The sequence below is a fragment of the Microplitis demolitor genome, chromosome 2, assembly GCF_026212275.2.
Source record: "Microplitis demolitor isolate Queensland-Clemson2020A chromosome 2, iyMicDemo2.1a, whole genome shotgun sequence".
Taxonomy (NCBI): domain Eukaryota; kingdom Metazoa; phylum Arthropoda; class Insecta; order Hymenoptera; family Braconidae; genus Microplitis; species Microplitis demolitor.
In genome coordinates this window covers 21563240-21583543 of record NC_068546.1, presented here as the reverse complement: position 1 = coordinate 21583543, position 20304 = coordinate 21563240, and the positions used below count along the sequence as shown (strand labels likewise).

General features: G+C 31.6%; 5 protein-coding genes and 1 non-coding gene across 14 annotated transcripts; 2 read left to right on the top strand and 4 right to left on the bottom strand.

Annotated features, from left to right (window-relative positions):
- Positions 1–547: 547 nt before the first annotated feature.
- On the bottom strand, positions 548–10161 carry LOC103579636 (protein lingerer). 8 transcript variants are annotated; one of them, XM_008561084.3, is made up of 11 exons: positions 9681–9808; positions 9394–9609; positions 8866–9066; positions 8416–8785; positions 6749–8346; positions 6462–6669; positions 6177–6388; positions 5370–5579; positions 5036–5155; positions 4032–4307; positions 548–3951 (listed from the first exon to the last, which is right to left on the bottom strand). In XM_008561084.3, exons 3-11 carry the CDS (start codon positions 8995–8997, stop codon positions 3697–3699), a joined length of 3381 nt encoding a protein of 1126 aa, XP_008559306.1. In that variant the 5' UTR covers positions 8998–9066; positions 9394–9609; positions 9681–9808; the 3' UTR covers positions 548–3696. The 8 variants fall into 8 exon arrangements, with proteins under 8 accessions (XP_008559306.1, XP_008559305.1, XP_008559302.1 ...); XM_008561083.3 differs by lacking the exons at positions 9394–9609; positions 9681–9808 and adding an exon at positions 10055–10161; XM_008561080.3 differs by lacking the exons at positions 9394–9609; positions 9681–9808 and adding an exon at positions 10021–10127.
- Positions 10162–11068: 907 nt separating this feature from the next.
- On the top strand, positions 11069–11944 carry LOC103579635 (probable 28S ribosomal protein S16, mitochondrial). 2 transcript variants are annotated; one of them, XM_008561079.3, is made up of 3 exons: positions 11071–11361; positions 11455–11754; positions 11845–11944. In XM_008561079.3, exons 1-2 carry the CDS (start codon positions 11236–11238, stop codon positions 11752–11754), a joined length of 426 nt encoding a protein of 141 aa, XP_008559301.1. In that variant the 5' UTR covers positions 11071–11235; the 3' UTR covers positions 11845–11944. The 2 variants fall into 2 exon arrangements, with proteins under 2 accessions (XP_008559299.1, XP_008559301.1); XM_008561077.3 differs by lacking the exon at positions 11845–11944 and having other exon boundaries at positions 11069–11361; positions 11455–11826.
- Positions 11917–12010, bottom strand: Trnai-uau (transfer RNA isoleucine (anticodon UAU)). Its single transcript has 2 exons — positions 11973–12010; positions 11917–11952 (listed from the first exon to the last, which is right to left on the bottom strand). It is a non-coding gene; the product is annotated as a tRNA-Ile (tRNA).
- Positions 12011–12308: 298 nt separating this feature from the next.
- LOC103579634 (uncharacterized) lies at positions 12309–14337 on the bottom strand. The gene is made up of 5 exons (XM_008561076.3): positions 14198–14337; positions 13246–13456; positions 13042–13171; positions 12584–12817; positions 12309–12512 (listed from the first exon to the last, which is right to left on the bottom strand). The coding sequence occupies exons 1-5, from the start codon at positions 14335–14337 to the stop codon at positions 12394–12396; spliced, it is 834 nt and encodes a 277-aa protein (XP_008559298.1). The 3' UTR covers positions 12309–12393.
- Positions 14338–14672: 335 nt separating this feature from the next.
- On the top strand, positions 14673–16871 carry LOC103579632 (PCI domain-containing protein 2). Its single transcript, XM_008561073.3, has 4 exons — positions 14673–14765; positions 14846–14887; positions 15311–15432; positions 15522–16871. Exons 1-4 carry the CDS (start codon positions 14745–14747, stop codon positions 16513–16515), a joined length of 1179 nt encoding a protein of 392 aa, XP_008559295.1. The 5' UTR covers positions 14673–14744; the 3' UTR covers positions 16516–16871.
- LOC103579633 (protein RFT1 homolog) lies at positions 16585–19743 on the bottom strand. Its single transcript, XM_008561075.1, has 8 exons — positions 19520–19743; positions 19246–19448; positions 18989–19175; positions 18622–18927; positions 18430–18561; positions 17941–18072; positions 17351–17848; positions 16585–17040 (listed from the first exon to the last, which is right to left on the bottom strand). The coding sequence occupies exons 1-8, from the start codon at positions 19577–19579 to the stop codon at positions 16879–16881; spliced, it is 1680 nt and encodes a 559-aa protein (XP_008559297.1). The 5' UTR covers positions 19580–19743; the 3' UTR covers positions 16585–16878.
- Between the last annotated feature and the right edge of the window lie 561 nt (positions 19744–20304).

Genomic DNA, 20304 nt, shown 5'->3' with positions numbered 1-20304 from the left:
CTGATATCTTATAGATGTCACCAAGGCAAGTGTGCTACCTGGATGATTACTCATGTATTTTTATATCTACATTTACTAAATATACCTATACAAATATATAAGTGACAAGAGACAAGTTCTTCGACATTAAAATTCTTATTTTACTGAACTGTTTTCAAAAATAAATTTATGTTGAAAGTAGCTGTCACCGAAAAAATTTACTTATTATCAACAAAATAAATACTGACAGTAATAAATTTTTAAAAACGCACATGAAGAATTCAAAAAAATCTTGTGTCTTGTTTTTAAAAATTTATCTGACAGAACTTGGTAATTAAAATCACTCAGTCAATGGCAACTCATTATCATAAAATAAATTACAAAATGAAAATTGTACTTTTCATTTCTCAATAATTTCAAATATATAAATAAAATTGATTAGTTTGTTTTTTATTGATACATTTATTTCGAGATATTCATATTTATACACAATAGTATTATTAATTTTATTATATATATATTCAAATTTATATATATATATACATACACATATATATGTATATATATATACATACTAGTTAGCGGTAGTGGCATAATGCATTTTGCACTTTCAATTGATCGATAAATTTATGACAAAAATACAAAAATTATTAAGTTATGATAATCATTATGAGAAACAAACCGCCGCCGTCTCAGTATCAAACACATTTTTAAGTCTTACTATTATCATGTATTAATTATTATCATTATCATTATTATTAATATTATTATTATTATTATATTACTTATTCGTGTTGTACCTATTAAAAGTATTACTGTAATCAACTTGCACTTTTTAATTCGATATTATTTTTATTATTTTCATCGTACATTACACTTACTACATACTGCCTGTCAAATATCAATCACGTATTATCACGTATTACATTATATATGATAAAACTTAATTTAAAAAAAATACTTGTTAATAAAAGAAACAAATGATCTCTCCTTGAAAATTTATATTCATTATTTCATTTTTTTTTAAATTCAATTTTTATGAATATTTTACATCCATGACGTTGGCTCATGATTTAACTTAACATGATTTGTAAATTTAGTATATACGTGCGAGCGTGAAATTTAAGTGTTTTTTTTTTTTATGTATATTTATATATGTATAATATATGAATGGGATTTAAAAAGCTGGAGCTGTCGTTGTACATAATAAGTACAGATCGGATAATTTAACTTGACAAGTTGGTAAATGGGCACATTACCAAGCTGCCAACACTATCAGGATCATAGTAGACGTTATTGGTTTGTCTTGATGTTGATTAATTAATTATATATCAATAAGTCTGTCTACTAAAGACGTAAGTATGGAGTCTTATTTAATTATTTCCTTATACAATTGAATAAACCAGCCAGATCAAAACAGGTTGCTTTTAAATAAGCCTCGTTGAACGTGCCGATGAGACGACTTGGTCAATATTAATATTAATTTTTTATATTCTTCTCCATAAACTAATATTTTATCATTTTCTACTCATATACATTTTTTTGTTGTATTGTATAAAAAAAAGAAGAATTATTTTCACCATATCTGCGCTGGAAGTTTAAATTCCTGCCCTGTTTACAGGAAAGAATGTCGTTCTGTTCTCTTACGAGAAAAACCTAAGTCAAAAAAAATTGTTGACTTTTTAGCCCGACAATTTTTCGACATGTAATCAATTGTTGATAAATGTGACAAAAAATCCATTTTTTCATATGCAAAAATTTAAACTTTCAGATGCAGATCTAGGGAAAAATTTTATTCACACCACGGAGGAAAGTAAGACGTCCCAGTTCACGTGTTTGCTATCCGGCTCGAGTAGTCAATTATACACACGGCTTAGAATGTCCTACTTTACTCCCTAGATGTGTAATATATTAATTTTTCATCATACCTGCACTGAAAGTTTAAATTCCTACTCTATTTCGGGAAATAAATAGAGACAAAAATTTAAACTTTCAGGTACAGTCCTGGTGAAAAATTGATTCAGACCATAGAGGGAAATAGGACACCCCAATCCGCGTCTTCGACTCGTCAATTATACACAAGGGTTCAAATGTCCTACTTTTCTCCCTAGGTGTGTAATCTACTATTTTCTATTATTGAGACAAATTTCTTTTCCTTATTTTTTTTTTTAGTTAATAAGAGCTACTTTTTTTGTATATTTATTTTTTTTGTTTTTATATATATACTTTGTTAGGAAACAAAATTGTCTCTCATAATCCTTCGCCCTCGAGGATAACAATTATCGAGCGATAAATTTGATTAAATTATTACAGAAGAAATAAATTGAATACAAGTTTACTAAAACACAGGACTCTCGATACTATTCAGAGTCATATGACACCGACAATAAAAATAATAATAATACGCTTCGTCATTAAATTTTCTCCGCGATAAGCCAAGCAGATAATTCATTATAAATTTTATACGATCCTTTAGTTTTCTTTCTCTTGCTTTGGTCATTGTTTCAATCGTTAGAAAAATAATAATTATTCGTACTACCATTAATACTTAATAAATAAAGCGAAATAACTAACAACTCACGTGCATTATCAAACATTTAATCATAGATATTAAACAGTAATTTAATTAGATAGAGCAATACAAATGATATTATCAACGGATCTTTTACAATAAATCGCTATAGATAAATTAATTATAGTTTTTTTTATTAGATATATATGTATATATATAAGAATTGTTATATGAACAAAAAACAATACATAGAAACTTAAGTAATCATTATTTGGCGAGGAAGAATTTGCGTAAGAAAAAAAAATGGAATAGTCTACGGAAGATTTATCATAAAAATTTTTTGATTAATTAATTTACTTTTTTTTTTCATTATTTTTGGTGTCATCTTTTATTAAAGTGCAATCAGTGCATATATTGATTAATAATTTGTCACTCTGATTTTATATATAGAAAAAAATCAACTACTAAACAAGTATTTATTAATATGTAAAAAAGATTTTTTATAATCGTCATCTACAGCGAGGAAAATTTAATCTAAAAATCCAGTGTAGCAGGATTTAAATTTACAGTACGAGAGCCCACGTGTCAAAATACCGTAGCCGCCCTCTCACTCAACAATTTAAATATTATCAGTCATCAGTAATGAGAATCAACGGCTAGTAACAACTACCGCTAACCACATGGTCACGAGTTAGCGATTGCACTTTTTATTTTTCGCAGCATTAATTCCACACAAAAATCAGACAATTAAAAAAAAATAATAATAATAAATTTTTTTTTTCCTTTTTTTAATGATTTATTCCCGATGATTAATTGGTATCATCCGACATGTTTATATGTTCACTTTACAAAATTTTCTACAATACACGAAAGAAATAAACATAACTATAATAATAAAAAGACGGATAATAAACAAGTATCACTTAAGTCGAATAGGCGAATTCATTCGAGTCTGTGTATCTCGCGGGCGGCGAAGGCGTATGTTAGCTCGTTTTCAATTTTTTTTTTTTTTATTAATCATTTTTTATTCATCAGTTTTAAAAAAATTTTGTTTTTTTATTTTTTCGTGCGTACATATCCGCGCAATTATGTGTATATGAATCTTTTAACGTCCAACTCTATTTCTCTAATTTTTAAATACGTCTTCCTCATGAGTAAGCACATGGAAGACACGAGAATTAAAATTTTTTTCTCGTGTAAAACATTTAATTACCAGCAGTCCAGTAGTTTGAACTATAACCGGGCTTAGCCTGTGCTTTATTTTGCGAGCTTGTATTAGATCTTTGTCCAGAGCTACTACCACCATCCTGATGCAATGGCTGATGGAGATGCTGTGTATGTGGCATTGTTGAAATAAACAAGTGCGGAGCACCATAACCACCAGGCATTCCTGCAGTCTGGTTGCCAGTCAAACCAAAGGGCGGCGGTGTTGCCGAGTGGAAAGTCTGTTTGTCATATGACTGTTTTCAAAAATTATAAAAGTTAAACATGTACTTTAAAAAAAAAGCAATAAATAAATGACAAAAAAATTTAAACTTACATTTACTTTGCTAAGAGCAACGTGACTTTTGGCGTACATCGTTGCGCCAATATCAGTGGCTGATGATGCTCCTGAATTATTGTTACCCGTCGAAGTACCAGTCTTACCAGTCTGAGTTCCAGTATATCCACTACCAGCGCCTTTGTAGTCACCAGTCGGCCCAGCATTAGTGAGTGTATCGTAGCTCGCACCTCCACCGTAACCAGAACCGTAACTACCAGGTTTAGCGTTGTACGCACCACTGTTTGTGCCGGCATTTCCCGCTGTTGCCATTTGCTGTAAAAATTTAAGTTATTTTATTAATGCTGTTTGAAAATGTTATTCATGAATAGAGAAGTTGCATGTTTTTTAATTATTTTTATTGTTTAATTAAAGTTGATAAGAAAAATTGAGGGAAAAGTATTATAATTTATTTAAAAACGGAAATCCAGACGTCAGTGACGTCATTAGTTCTGACGCGCTATCGCAGAAATTAAAAAATATCCATGTTTACGCTATCAGAATCACAACAAAAAATACAAGAAAATAACATGACTTTCATTGGTTCTCAGCTTCAACAGATGTAATGACATCATAATCATTAGAAGTTATTTTTTTCCGCTATAATTTATTCATTTTTCATAATTAATTTTAAAAAAATGAAAATTTTGACTTAAGGAAGATCTATAGTAATTTTTTTCAAGCTTTTCTCTTAACCAAAACTTTTAAGCGCAAAATTGAGAACGAGGCTGCATTACTCTGTAATTTAAAAAATTTTCATTTGTTTAAGAGAAAATCGTGACAAAGTTCCATTTACTGCGCAAATGCAAGGATAATACCGTTCGTCGACTTGAGTGTGATAGAGAAAAAAATGCAGATGTATCATAAAAAAAAAATGATTAAAACATATTTTTTAAAAAGTTGTTCTTCCATCTGGAGATAAATTTGTGATGATTAAAAATTCTTGCAACTTCTCTACTAGATATACTTTTATCATCATAAATGAATAAATGAATTATGCTTACTGGATAAATAGGTCCACTATACTGAAAACTTCCTGGCATTATACTACCTCCATAAGTAAAATAAGCGTAACCGGGTGGCAATGCCGGATTCATCATTGGTTGCTGATGTTGCGTTGCAGTCTACAAATTATTTTTTATTATACCAAAAAATTATTTATTTGTTTTTTGTTAAGGTAAGAGACCCAGTACCTGATCAGGGAACTAGTACCCGATCACTCATATATTTATATTTTTATATTCACTAAATATAGATATACAAATATATGTAGACTGGGTAATTGTTCCCTGATCGAGTTCTAAATCTTTTATCTGACAGCAGAAAAATTTTAACTACCTGTTGCGACATTGTTGATGGAACTGGTGAAGCGTTGCTGTCGTTCCTCGCGAATCTTCCGTCACTGATACTAGTGTAGGCACCTTGGACTCCTTGGACACCTTGGACTCCTTGAACACCCGATAATGCGTCGCTCCTTCCACCTCCGAGACTTGTTGCTGGACCAGTCGTCTGATACCCCAGTGCCGCGTCATAGTAACCAGTAGTTGGCTGCAGGTTAGTCAGGAAGGCCAAACACAAAACTACATGCATACACTGTGTACTCCAAATACGAGGAGACTTCTAACTAATATTACTAAGGCAGTTTGATACACGAGGAAGAATGTGTGATATTTTATAGTCTACATGCATCATTTTTCATAATTATTAAAAAAAAAAAAAATAAATAAATAAATAAAACAAAAAAAAAATTTTAATCATGTCTGTACTGATTTTCCATATCACCTCGTGTAATCAAAGACTAAAATTTTCATGTACCCACGACACGTCCTTGAAATGGCTGAAATCGCGCCAAGGTTACAAAAAGTAACAATAGATAAAAAAAACTACTTGATACTGTGAAAATTTTCCATGTGTTTGATACATCGGCATCACAAAGTGCTGACATAAAGAAAGTAAATGCTAACATAAAATAAAATAAGAATAAAATTATGTAATAAAATAAGAGCGGCTACCAAGCACCAAATAAATATCTTCCATTGTATAATCATTCTTTGAAATAAAAAAATAAAAAAAAAATAGGAATAAACGATTCTACCGAGCATCCGTGCGCGACTAAAGTCTATTTATTAGAATATATTGACTGACCATGTGGGGTAATCTCTGCTGCATCAGTTGCAAGTCTTCATAACTGTACAGTGGCTGCTGAAACGTCGGATAAGGTACACCTTGACTCATAATATACTGATGACTTAGCATAGGAGTCATGCTACTAGCAGTTCCTCCTGCGCTGCTGGCTCCAGTAATACTCCCACTTGTTCCTGTTCCCGTGCTACCACTCGATGTACTTTTTGGCACAGCTGTAAAAATTTTAATAAAATTACAAATCCTTTCGTTTTATTATTTTTAATATCAATGAATATTATCTCTAACCATTTGAACTTGACACTTTAGTCTGTGAACTATTCACAGAAGTTGAGGACAGTCCTAATGCTGGTGCAGTAGTCGTTGCTAAAGAGCTGCTGCTCGTTGTTACATTGTCATACTGAGAATCTTTACCAGAGGCAGTACTTAGTTTTGTGTGAGTGTGCGATGGCGTTTGCGATTGAGTGTTATAATTGCCATAGGCACTTGCATAAACCTAAATATCATAAAAAAATATACATCAATTACAGTAATTTTTATTTAATTTAAATTTAAATAATAAAATAAAATTTTACCGAGTGCGCTGTATTTTGATAGGCGCTGCTATTCGCCTGAGTCATGGGAGAAGTAAATGTTGTAGCGGACGGTTGATAGGCCTGTGAAGTGGACTGGAATGAAGAGGTACCCTGATAGTTTGATGCCTGATAGCCAGTGTTGCTGTTAACTCCAGTACTGGCTGATTGCTGTCCTTGATACTGAGCGGTTGTTGCCGGGACAAATCCACTTGATGACTGGTATCCTTGGTTAGACGCAGTAGTTTGATTGTACGCAGACGTGCCCGTAGATGACGGCGCTGAAGGAGAGGCTTGACTGAAGGTCGAAGCGTTTGATTGAGGATAAGAGCCGCTGTAGCCAGACTGAGAAACTGATGTTGTCGTTGTATAGCTGTTGGTATTGCCACCAGGAACAGTTGGGAAGGATGACTGAACTGATTTTCCACCGGTTGAAGAGTACGCATTGTAGCTGTTTGATGATGCTGCATTAGTTCCTTGATATGACGTTTTTTGAGACTGATACGTTGCTGAACTTGTGCTGGTGTTGCCGTAAGTAACACCAGCGTTGTTTGGTGATGCGATCATTTGAGACGATGCATTATAAGAGCCACCTTGCTGTGCTGTATCAATGTCTAGAGTATTGGATGAAGTTGTAGAATTAGCAATACCCGAGGCAGTTACATTGGAAGATACATCGATACCGGAAATATTTGCAGATGATGAGTTGTATTTATCATTAGCTGTAGCATCGATAGTGGTGGTGTCGTTACCAAACTCCATAGCACCGAATTGTACATCCAGAAAGCCGATGTTGCTGTTAACAGTATCAGCTGGCATCTCAACGGCACTTGAAGGAATTTTCGATGGTGGTGGGACCCGCGGGCGTTGTTTGGTTTGCCTCTGAGTTTGTCCAGAAATAGCCATCGATGAGAAAGCGGACTGGTTTGCGCTCTTATAATTTTCGCTAGTCTGTTGAGTTAATTGAGTGAGATATTGACTCTGAGCAGCAGTTAATGTATTAGACTGCTGTGACAGTTGCATCTGCGTTGGCATACCAAGCGCCTGTTGAGACTGTTGAGATTGCGAAGACTGTGATTGAATCATTGATGATTGCTGTGATTGCATTACTTGAACTTCAGTTAATTTTGATAAATCTTCTTGCGGTAGTCCAAGATTACCAGACTGAACGTTTGATTGTACAGCTGTCTCCGACGCAATATTAGATTCCTCCATTGTCACTTGATCGTTCATTGATGTGCTCGGTGTAAAAACCTTGGTGTCAGCTAAAGAGCCAGTGTACTCTTCATTTTCCCAATCCTCCGATGGTTCCAAGTTGTTCCAAGGATCACTTGCTATTTTAGCTTCTTGATTACTCTGCTGTTGTTCTTCGCTGCCAGTCCAAGTGTCGATAGGACGATTGAAGCTATGGGCACCAGAGGAAGAGTCACCGCGATTGGCGAAAGTACGCGGACCAAGACCTCGGCCACCACCTCTCCCACCGCGACCGGATCTACCTGGTCCTCCTCGGCCACGTCGGCCACCACCGAAAGCACCTTCGCGTACATTGTCCTCCATGTTTCTCTCGTTTTCCTTGTTTTCTCGACCACGCCCTGAAATTACTAGTGAGTATTAATTTCAATGATAAATAAACATCAAAAGTTATGTTTCAATTAATTGTCTATACTTACAACCGCGATTATCATGATTAGCCCGACCCCGAAGACGAGGAGGACCACCGCCTCGCTGATGACGCCTTTCTTCCCAATCACCACCTCCACTTTCATCATGATCGCCGGACTGGTCGGCACCCTGCTTGGAACCACTTGGCTGACGAGGTTTCTTCTTTTTCACCTCCCACTCGGAAGAAACGCCCTCGAGAAGGTCATTCACAGCACGATTGAAATCCCAATCGCTGTCATGAAGGGCCATGATAACCTCGTCCTCTGATTTACGAGTCACCTCCATGATTTGCTTTATCTGATCCTTCAGACCTGAATCTTCAATTCCACCTGGTCGAGTATCAATTATTTGTGCATGTTTCGCCTGATCTTTGTTAGACTGAAATTACAAATTCAAATAATTATCATCATTTTGTTAAAATAATCAACAGTTCAAACATATACTGCAATGATATTTACTTGTCCTTTTTCATGTCTAGCCGTATCTGTAGTCTTAGAATGATGCTGATCTGATTTGCCATGTTGTTGAGACTTACTTTTGTTGGTTCCTCTCCCACCGGAGGACACCAACGATTTATTGCCTGAACTCATAGCGAGCTACAAAATCCACTTATCTATCGCCTCTGCCTATTACTCCTATATACACGTGCTATTTACAATCTGCAATAATACCAAACACATTATTACTTTAAAAACCCACTTACATAAAAACTTATTTCATCTTAAACTAAATAATAATTATTTTAAATCACGTGGCATTCATCCTTACAACCGTAGTTACAAATTATTATTAAATGCCCTGAGTATTTAAATACCGGTAAAAAAAAGTTTTAAAAATAAAACGACAATGAAATGAGTCTCAAGGTGAATGAGCCGTCGTTAAACCGGTGCTTTTACATTTACACGTTATCCACTTGATAAGAAAAATTAAAGCTTTTTTTTTATACAAAATATCGTGATTACCGGAAAGATTGCTCGCGTACCTACCCTCGTGTAATCGTAATTTAAAAAAACCTAAATAGATCTTTTAAAAGAGTATGTGGTAAGTGTGCGTTAATGGCATAAATTAATGAACGTTGAAGTATAATATTTCCGAGAGACCATGTGCACGACGGACGCCATTTGTGGATTCAGGGTAAGGCTTGTCAAGCATCGTCTTAGCGGCGGGCAGCAGTCGTCGACATATACACTATCAATAAGTTCCTACAAAGCCCGTATGAATGTTATAAGTAGAATGGCGGATTTCGGTCTGTAATATTGGGGTAAAAACTCACGATCTATTGCGACTTGATAGTACGTCCTTATGAACCTTAGGTTATACCACACACACTAATTATATTTTATTTTTTATTATCACCTCTTCGGCGCGCGTAAATATATTAAAAAAACAACGTATTAATCACAGTACCTGGTTAGTGCGCTCAAACGCAGCTCAATCACGTGACCTAAGTCTTTATCCCCTACCAAAACGTCGGAATGAGACGCTTTGCGTTATTCTCTACACCTACGATATATATAATGCAACAACGATGCCCTTACAGTAAAGTACACGCACAAATCATTACGGGTTTTTTTTACCAACTATACCTTTGTAAATGTGCTTTAAATACTTGCCAATTATTTTATTCGGCACACAACGAACGCTTACCTCCCGACCTGTTGTCCTCGGCGTTTATTGGAGCTCTCACCTCTCACGTCAACGATTATTTATATATACACTTAAGCTATATTTTAGTGTACGTAATTTAACGCCTCATGGAAACCAGCCGAAAGTTTGAATTTTATTCATGTAGCCGCGTTACGTATGAAATACGGACAGCAAAACAAGCGGCTTCGGATTTTGTTTTATCAGTGGATGTTTTTACTATAGTTCATATTTCTAATACTTATGTGGTCGGTTCGGAAGCCGTTTAAATGTAGTGAGACAGATGACGTCTCGTGCTCTTTCTCTTCTGAGTGTTCTGCGCGTTTTTGCTGCGCACGTGGTATAATAAAATATTTCAAATGAAATACAGGTGCTTTTAGGTATTTAATTGACAAAAAAGTTTTTTGGTATTGAAATTTATAAGTTATATTATATATATTTTCATTTTGAATACTTACGTAAATATAAAACATTGAGCGCCAGTTTTTGAAACCGGGTTCAAATTATAAATGTGCATTTTTTTAAATTTTATTGTTTTAATTATTTATAATTTTAAATTTGTTTAATGTCAGCTACCAGGAATCTCTACCATAAGTGAGACTTTTTTGAATTTTTTTTCAACAAATCGATTGCAAAAAAACAAAATAAAAATATGCGAATTTAGAAACAGAAAAAAACTACAGATACAATTTTTTAAATATTTTTTTTATAATTTATGTTTTTTAAAAAAATTCAAAAATTATCAGACGTCGACTAGTTTCAGTACATTTTGAAAAATTGGCCCTAAATAAATGAGAAATACATCGATAAGAAATTATTCTCGTTTTTGTTCTTACTACTGTTTAGAGAATTGCTAAGCATGCGCACTGCGCAGTATAAACAACATTTCCTGATGAAGAGAGACAAAACATAGTCGGTACCGTGGTCTTGGTACATTATTTCCTGTACCGACTGGCTACAGTTTATATGAAAACCGAAAATTGCCGAAGTAAGTTCTTGAACTAGTCGGAATTTATAACATAATCTATTCAATAGTCAAATGAACTCAAATGGCACATGCGTTTCCTATTGTTTTTTTATTTGAAGAAAAAAAAAAATATCTGAAATTTAACCTCAAAAGTATTGCGTGTTCAGTAATTTTATTATTATTAATTATTTATTGTTATTGATTAGTCACATATAACATGCCACGATATCCATTACATCCTTCATCTGGTACTGGTGTCTACAGTGAACTTCAAAAGAAAGTAATACGTTTGGCGAGATATGGATGCGCCAATCGACCATTTTTCCACATTGTCGTTATGCCTGTAATTATCCTTATAATCATACTCATTATTGATAATTATGGATAAATATTAATTTAATAATGACAACTTTTTTCATAAAATATTTATTTACAGACAAAACTAGACCAACATGAACCTCCAATTGAACAATTGGGAACTTTTGATCCAATGGTAAATCAATATAATGAAAAATTAGTTTCTTTTAATTTTGAAAGAATCCAATTTTGGCTTGGTCAGGGAAATGTCGAAATTTCAAAAGTGGTCGAAGAACTTTTAGGGCTATCGGGATTTTTACCCATTAGTCCTTCTACGTATAATATATCTTGGAGAAATAGAATGAAGGCCGAAAAAGAAGCAGAAGCTAAACTAAATGAAAACAAACAAGACTCTCAAAAAGCTGAACAATCTAATTAAGTAACGATTTTCTTTACTGTATATAGTTTGAATGTTATTAAAAAAATTCCCATTCATCATTAACAATCTCAATGTTTGTTTCTTTATTAGATAATTTTTAGTATACTGGTTAAAATTTATTTTGCTGGGAATAAATTTTTAATGAGGAATTTAAAAAAAAAATTCCCCAGGTGAGGCTCGAACTCACAACCCCGGCATTGCTCACGTTTTCACTGTCATATAAGTACCGTGCGCTAACCAATTGCGCCACTGGGGAAGATGCCGTTTGTCTATGAATTATACATTTATAGACTTAAAAATTTCGTTTAAACTCTTAATGGCTATTTAATGGTCGTTTGAAAAGCTGATAAGGGGATAAGTGACGTAGATCGCTGAAAAATTGACTACTTATTTATTTATTTAACACCCGTCCGCAGTATACATAAATTTAAATTTGACTTAAAGAAAAATAAAAAATAAATTACAAAGTTATTAAAAAAATAAATGAGTCAAACAGAAATTTGTATTTGATAGTAAAATTTCATTTTAGAATTTATTTAAATGAAATTAATTGATTAATATACAACATACTTCTTAACAACATCGAATTTTTTACATTTTACCATAATAATACATCGCAAATTTAAATTATTATTATTATTACGGATTGTATTCGTCAATAGCAATACATAAATCATTCCATAGTTCTTCTAAATCCTCTTTTTTTAGTGGTTTCTTACAAAAATTTTCAATTATCTGTTGATTCGCATTCAGAAACCCTGAAACATTAGAGATTAATTAAAAAATATACTTAAGAACTTTTCAAATACATATTTGTATGATCAAGTACCATCATCTACTTCCTCAATTGTAAAAACGTGATTAATGGCCATCGTTTTTGGATTTAATTGTGTTCTCCACAAGTATTTAGCATAAGATTTATCAGCATTTTTTGATGAATGAATATAAGCAATAATTCCGCCTCTTTCGTCTTGACAGCTTTCCAGAGTAACTATTTTTTTATTTTTTAATTTATCCAATATTTTTTTTCTTACAGCACATTGACAACCGTATTCACTAAAAGCTATCAGTAAAATGTCATTTAATGAGTTTAATAATCGAAAAAATAAAATGATAAATCCTTAGGGAGATGGACAGTAGAGTTAAACTTTAAAATTTAATTTTGACCATAAATTGGGCGGCTCGTCTCATTATTGGGACTTGTTCATCAACTAATTATGAACTTATCATTTAATTAAGTTGATTGGGACATAATTTTAAATCAAATATAATGATAAAAATTTTTACCTGACATAAGAAATGAAAAATTTTTAATTTTAGCTAACTCTAAAACCCATGGCGATACTTCTTGAAGATAACAAATTTCTGTTCTTATAAAACTACATGTTATATCCACTATTTCATTATTCTTTGGGCTCTGTAATGAAAAGAAAAATTTTAGCATCCAAATGCAGCCCATATTTATAATTAGTAATAAAAAAATGAATGAACCTTTTTATCAATCGTTACTTTGAGTTTGAATTTAAGATCTTTTAACTCTATCATGGCTGCATATTGCCAAATATTATCTCCTAGCCATTTTTTACTGGTATTTTGATAAACAATTCCTGCGACAGTACTTGACAATTCTCCTAATGTTTTTGTATTATTATTCTTGGATAAACTCTTGCGAGGAAGTAATTCTTCTATTGTTGTAATTACTCTGATATAAAAATAAATTTAATTAAGGTCATTCTTAGACAGTGCCCTCACTTTTTTAAAATATACAATAACTCAATTGTAAAGACGGTATTCAAATTTTTATAATTAATTTTAAAAAAGCTAAAGTATTAATGAATAAAAGGGACATTTTTACCGAGACAGATTTTTAAAAAAATTATTTACAGTTGACATCAATTAGGAGTTAAACAAAATTTGGAAAATAAATTTCAGTAAAATCTTCATGTCACTTTTATAATTTGAATTTTCAAATTTTGTGGGCTCAATTTTATTCATAAAATTTCGTTTAACTCTTAATTGATAGCAAGTATGAGTAATTTTTTTTAAAATCTATACTTTGGCGGCAATTGTAACTGCGTTGTCTTTTTTTCAATTAATGCTTTAATTTTTTTGAAATTAATCAATAAAATTTTAATACTTTCGACAGTTCATTGAATTTTTTTAAAAAGTGGGTACTGTCTGAGAATTTCTTTAATAAATAAATATGATACTGATAGTAGACGTCAGATAATTTAGTATTTTTATAAACAAGTTACTTGTAAGTAAAATTGAATTTCTGAAAGATGTACAAAAATAATTTCCAGTCTTTGATATGTCATTTTGACAAGTTTTTTTTCGTAAGTACTGCCTTGGTTTATTTAAAAAAATTTTTTTTTTGTGTTTGGTACCTTCAGTATCTTTAAATAAATCATTAACAAAATTTTTGTAAATTAGAAGTACATACTCATCTCGATTGATTGGTATTTTATTAGTTCCAGAAGACTTTTGATTTTCACTCAGTTTATTTCGGAGTTCAATAGCTTTATCCAAAAGTTCTTTACGAGTTTCCTCTAGTTTTTTTAATTCTTCGTCGGCTAACATCATAGACCATTAAATTTATCAACCTGTTTAATTAAAATGTAAACAACTTTGGATACCGCCAATTGCACACACATTCCACATGTGTTAGCTATTCTACTGCCATCTACAAATAAAAGTAAAGTTCAGTTAGACTAATATACTTACATACTCTTGGCTGTGAGAGGGGAGAGATTCCTAATTAAATGGCTGTAGCCCAAGATCCGGACAATTTGCCCAAGCTGCACACGAAAAAAAACCGATGAAAGCCGAAGAATAATCTTTCGTTGATTCGATTATTGGAGTGGTGAGTGTAAATTTACACATGAGAGACAATTGTAAACAAACTTACAATCAAGTAACAAAGTTTGCAATAAAACAATTATAGTTTTAATTAAAAATCATAAGCTAAGTTTAGAATAATTTAAAAAATTATGGATTCGTATATAATGCAGGTAATTAATTTTATTATTGGTGAATTTATTATTTTTTATTAAATTCTAGATAAAATGAAGGTTATATATGTATTTTTCAGCTACGAAAAGTCTGGCTTAGCCAGGATGGTGAAACACTTGCAGTAAGTAATTGTTGATAACTTTATATCAATTATAGAATAAAGTAAGAGACCTAGTATCTGATTAGGAAACTCGTACCTGATCAGGGAACTAGTACTCAATCACTCCATGTATTTGTATATCTATATTTACGAAATATATCTATAGAAATATATGCAGTGACCAAGTACTAGTTCCTTGATCGAGTACTAGGTCTTTTAACTTTTGTAATTTTTTTTAATCGAAAGTAAAAGACCTAGTACCCGATCAGGGAATCAGTACTCGATCAGGAAACTATTTGTGTATCTATATTTACTAAATTTTACTAAATGTAGATATACTAATTCATGAAGTGGAGTATTAGTTTCCTGATCGGGTACTAGGTCTTTTATCCTAAACTTATAAAAAAAAGATGAAAGAATTAATGTAAATTTTTTATTTAATAGGATTTATTATCATTAAGGCATAGTCATACATCTATTCCTCAACTCAAATCAGAAACTGCGATGACCAAAGCAATGGAACATCTTTCAGCACCTTTTGATGACCTTGTTATTCTTCATCTCAAGTAATTAATTACTAATTATTCTTATAGTGTACATTGCCTTCAAAATATTAAATTTCTGAAGTTATTCATAAATTTTGAATTATTTCCAGGACCATTTCGTCTGCTAGTAAAGACGAACCTCGAACTATGTACAATTATCAAAGCTCAGTTGTGCAAAGCCTGACGAAAATTCTCCAGCTTCAGAAAGAAGAAAACTGGATGCTGCCAGTAATGAACGTCGTCTGCTTAGAGCTCAGGCTGTTGGCTATACAGGCCGAAAATACAAAAAGTAAAAACACAAAACCTGGCGAAGTACTAGAAAAATGTGCAGAATGTTTGATGGGTTGTTTCCGAGTATGTGCAGCAGATAATCGAAGCTCTGAAGAAGACACTAAACGTTGGGGAATGTTGGCGCTAGTTAATCAGTTGCTTAAAGTTTACTTTCGAATCAATAAACTCCACTTATGCAAACCTCTCATACGAGCCATCGATTCGTCTGTTTATAAAGATCACTTTCCATTGGCTCAAAGAGTAACGTATAAATTTTTCGTGGGAAGAAATGCTATGTTTGATAGTAATTACAGATCTGCTGATGAATATCTTACATTTGCTTTCGAACGTTGCCACAAACAGTCAACAAAAAATAAAAGATTAATTCTCACTTATCTAGTGCCTGTGAAAATGTTGCTGGGTTTCATGCCAAAAAAGAGTCTTCTAGAAAAATACAATCTCATGGAATTTTGGGACCTTGTTGAGGCAGTCAAAAAAGGAGATTTGAGAAAATTGGAAGCAGTGATGACTGAACATGAAAGTTTTTTCATCGGTTCTGGTATTTATCTGATTGTCGAAAAATTAAAACTGTTGGCATACAGAAATCTCTTTAAAAAAGTTTGGCTGGCTTTGAATACTCATCAAATACCCGTAGATAATTTATTGACGGCTTTAGAAATTTATGGAGTCGAAGATGTCGACATGGATGAAACTGAATGTCTCGTTGCTAATTTAATCCACGAAGGCAAAATCAAAGGATATATTTCACACCAGCATAAAAAACTTGTTATTTCTAAACAAAATCCCTTTCCTCGACTTTCATCAATTATTTAACAACCGGAAGTATGTACGATTAAGTTGCTGATATATGTATTCTATTTAATTAGTGATTATAAAATTAAATCATTTTTAATAAATAACTTTAATTCAAAAAATAAATTTTTTTTTTCATAATTTCACTACATTGGTTATGTATAAAATGAACTTATGATAATTAATTATATATTTTGTACATTAAGACATAAATAAACTTTTACGTGTACAGTAAAGTATCTTTATACACAGAAATTGTTTTGCGTTTTATTTTCAGAGACGTTTACTTGGCGCGAAATACTACCGGGTCTCTTGATATGAAGTACGCAAGTAAAATTATGTATTAATTGTAGTTTAATAAATGTGTATTACTAGTATGTACAATTAATCAAGTTTAGTTTGCTCTTGAGAGTTTTTATGCCGCCATTTATCAACACCCAGTTGAATTAAATCCATGTATTCATAAATCCATGATGATAATACAATACTAAACATTATGACTCCAATAATCAGATGATACAATTTGTACTCAGGAAAAAGATAAGTCTAGAAAAATGAAAAAAATTATATTATTTTATTAATTATAATTTATTTTTGACGTCTAATTATTTTTGAATTTTTTTAAAAACGATAAATTAAAAAAAAAATATTTCAAAAAATTGCACTTGTAGTTTTTTTAATTTTCTATATGTGCTTTTTTTTTTTTTTTTTTTTTTTTTTTTTTTTTTTTTCAAATTGAGTTGTTGAAAAAAAAATTCGAAAATTGTTAGGTGTCTGCTAACTTTAAAACCATATTTTCTAATTTTACAATTACAATTTTTTTTCTTTATAATTTTAAAATAATGTATAAACTTACATGTGAAATACTAGTGACGATGGCCGAAATAATGAGAGATAAGCAGAAAAATAATTTGGGCATCAGTGTGCGTAGTGGTTGGTATTTTAATGGAGCATGTCTCTGATTGATAAACGAAACCGAGTAAAAAATCCTAACTATCATATTTACACAGTTACCAAGAATTAAACCAACTGGGCCGAAGCATCTAGTGAATGTGTATGATGCAATAAAATAAGCAATCGATTGGAAAATATAAGTATAGTATCTATTTATTGTGTCTTTATCTCCCGTAGCATTGGTATAACATTCTGTTATTCCGTTTATTGCCAGTAGTAGTATTGAAAAACTGTGGGCCCTCATTAAAAGAATAGGAAGATGATGAGTTAATTTAGCTCCACCATATAACCAAAGTAGAGTTGATGAGTAAGACTGACCGAATACTAAAATTACTAAACCAATTGATGTCACAAAAGAAGACAAGTGCATCAGTACATCAACGCTCTCTCGAACTTTCACCTGTTATCAAAATATATATAATTAACGATTGAATTTTTAAATAAAATTTAATTTGTTATCACCGATAATTATTTAATATTAATTATACTTACAGGGTTTTGCTCTATCAAAGGCTTGTCCCTTTTTATTGTTTGGGTAAAATAAAAATACGCACTATCTTCCACAGGACGAAATATAAATCTTGCAGCTAATGATCCGAGATTGTTAACAATATCATAGGTACCCTAAATAAAGTTTAGTAATTATTAAATACATTTTCATGACACCAGCATCAGAACTTAGTTTCAGTGTCAAGACAGCCAGTCGAAAGAAGATATTGAAAGCTGACTGACAGCTTTCGCAATTTAAACTCTAATACTTGACATTTGTTTAGAAGTAATTTCAGATCATTAATTTTAGTTGCGTATATGACAGTTCTGACTTTGTAAGTTCCAATGCAGGTGATCATGAAAAATCTAGTAGGTAACTCATGATGAAATACGATTTCAAACTGCAGGTGATGTCAGCCAACTTCACTTTAGTCTGAAATCGTTTTCTTTCATCCCTCGTCACACAATATACTATTATACTGTAGTATTTACCTGTTCGGCAAATGATAGCAATGGCCATATCGTCATAATTATTTTTTCACCTTCAGTCAGACATTGCATTGCAAAACCCTGTTTGAAAAAACTCCAAGTCAATATCACTAAATTTTTATCAAGCATCGAATCCTATAAAAAATTGTCCAGTATATAATAATCACCTTTTTAAAATTTCATTTTTTCCAATACCTTATTTTCCAATTGCCCGGGTAAAAATTCTGTTATAGATTTAAAAGGAAAATCTTCATTTCGATGCTTCGAATTATTTTCAATTTCTGATTTATCTTGACTAGACATTAACTGATAATTATCCTTATCATGTTTTATATTATTTTTAATATACCAGTGTATATAAATATAATGAGTTACTGTGTAAAAAACAGTAGCAACTATTTGGGCAACACCAAAAGCCCATAATGCATTTTCCGGTTTATGTAAAACCATTGGAATGAATATCAAAGTACGCAGTACAATTGTAATAGTTTCAATCATAATCTATAATGTGATTTTATATATTTTAATATATATTTATGTGAGCTATTTGAAGTAGGTTTACCTTACACCGAACGAAAAGAAATGTACTCAATACTAATTGAGTAATTAAGGATAGAAAGTAAATAATACTAGAAAAAGTAATTGCTAAGACTGCAAAATTATAGTACAGTGGTAGTTCTTCAGCAGTAGTTAATGCATATAGCCAAGTACATCCGGATAAAATTGATATCGTTGACCAAATTGGCATCCTGTAATTGATGTCATCCAAGCAATAATTATTTTGAAAATCTATGCAATAAAATTTAATTTAGTTCTTACATTATCCAGAACATGTTGACAACTTGAGCCCAATTGTGCTCTGCTGAATCTGTCAAACAAGCTTTCAAAAAAGGTTCTCGACATAGCAAAAGTATCATCGACTCAAGCAAAAGAAGTCTGACGTTTATTACACCAAGAACTTTTTCTCCAACATGTCGAATAACAAACGCATTCAAAAGAAATGTGAGACCACGACAAAAAATCTGAAATAATTAATAATTATTTAAATAATAATAGTTGTAAAGTTTATAGCGTAAAATGAAAATTTTATTACTTGAAAATTAATATTGAAATATGCATTTTTTAAACTAGTTGATAAGATGTTTCTAGTCATTGTTAAATTAAATTTAAAAATTTCTGTAAATTTCACTTGGTCTTTTGTCAAAAAAATAAACCATTATTTATATTTATATATGAGCTCATCAAAAATAAAGGTTATATATGTCTAAATATATACATATGTTTTTTTTCGGGCCACGCAGGCCACGTTATGTCTCAGGTCTGTAGAATTACAAATTGCGCGAAATTTAAAAAACTGACAGGCCACCTTGTAGTTGTTTTAAGATCTAGGGGCCCGTAGAATTTAATACTGAAGTTAGCTGACATCTAATTATTTATGACTGGGGATGTAGCAGATATGAGACAATTTAGAAATTTTAAATAAATAAATTAATTAAATAATGAAATTTAAAAAAAGGCGCGTACTTTTTTATTGATCTAAATACGCAGATTTTTATTTTTATTCTCTTTACATCTGATTAAATGTATTCAACAATTCAAAAAATTGCTGACTGTAATCTACAATCACACTCATAGTTATTTTTGGATTTTTTTCGAAACCGTAAGAGCCAGTTTTTCAAACTGGGTTTATTTTTATCCGGATTTAAATTAAGATTGCTAGTATATCTATATATACACTTTGATAAAATATAAATATACTAGCAATAATAATGTGAATTTACTTGACAATTAGCAATTTTTCAAATTTTGAAACAAATAAATAAAATATGACGAGCGTGAGTGTAGCTAACAACTGTCAATTTAAAAAATTTTTAAGTG

Bases quoted from the DNA above. Each gene is read 5' to 3' on its own strand.
- LOC103579636 (XM_008561083.3), bottom strand. From the start codon at position 8,997: ATGAGTTCAGGCAATAAATCGTTGGTGTCCTCCGGTGGGAGAGGAACC. The intron at 5,580-6,176 runs GTCAGTCAATAT...ACTAACCTGCAG, and splicing joins AGCAGAGATTACCCCACATG to CCAACTACTGGTTACTATGA. The intron at 4,308-5,035 runs GTAAGCATAATT...AAATTTTTACAG, and splicing joins ATAGTGGACCTATTTATCCA to CAAATGGCAACAGCGGGAAA.
- LOC103579632 (XM_008561073.3), top strand. From the start codon at position 14,745: ATGGATTCGTATATAATGCAG. The intron at 14,766-14,845 runs GTAATTAATTTT...TGTATTTTTCAG, and splicing joins TGGATTCGTATATAATGCAG to CTACGAAAAGTCTGGCTTAG. The intron at 14,888-15,310 runs GTAAGTAATTGT...TTTATTTAATAG, and splicing joins AGGATGGTGAAACACTTGCA to GATTTATTATCATTAAGGCA.
- LOC103579635 (XM_008561079.3), top strand. From the start codon at position 11,236: ATGCCACGATATCCATTACATCCTTCATCTGGTACTGGTGTCTACAGT. The intron at 11,362-11,454 runs GTAATTATCCTT...ATTTATTTACAG, and splicing joins TCCACATTGTCGTTATGCCT to ACAAAACTAGACCAACATGA.
- LOC103579633 (XM_008561075.1), bottom strand. From the start codon at position 19,579: ATGACTAGAAACATCTTATCAACTAGTTTAAAAAATGCATATTTCAAT. The intron at 18,928-18,988 runs GTAAACCTACTT...ATCACATTATAG, and splicing joins TTCTTTTCGTTCGGTGTAAG to ATTATGATTGAAACTATTAC. The intron at 17,041-17,350 runs GTAAGTTTATAC...TCATTTTTCTAG, and splicing joins TCGTCACTAGTATTTCACAT to ACTTATCTTTTTCCTGAGTA.
- LOC103579634 (XM_008561076.3), bottom strand. From the start codon at position 14,337: ATGATGTTAGCCGACGAAGAATTAAAAAAACTAGAGGAAACTCGTAAA. The intron at 13,457-14,197 runs GTATGTACTTCT...TTTTTATATCAG, and splicing joins ATACCAATCAATCGAGATGA to AGTAATTACAACAATAGAAG. The intron at 13,172-13,245 runs GTTCATTCATTT...TTTTCATTACAG, and splicing joins AAGTAACGATTGATAAAAAG to AGCCCAAAGAATAATGAAAT.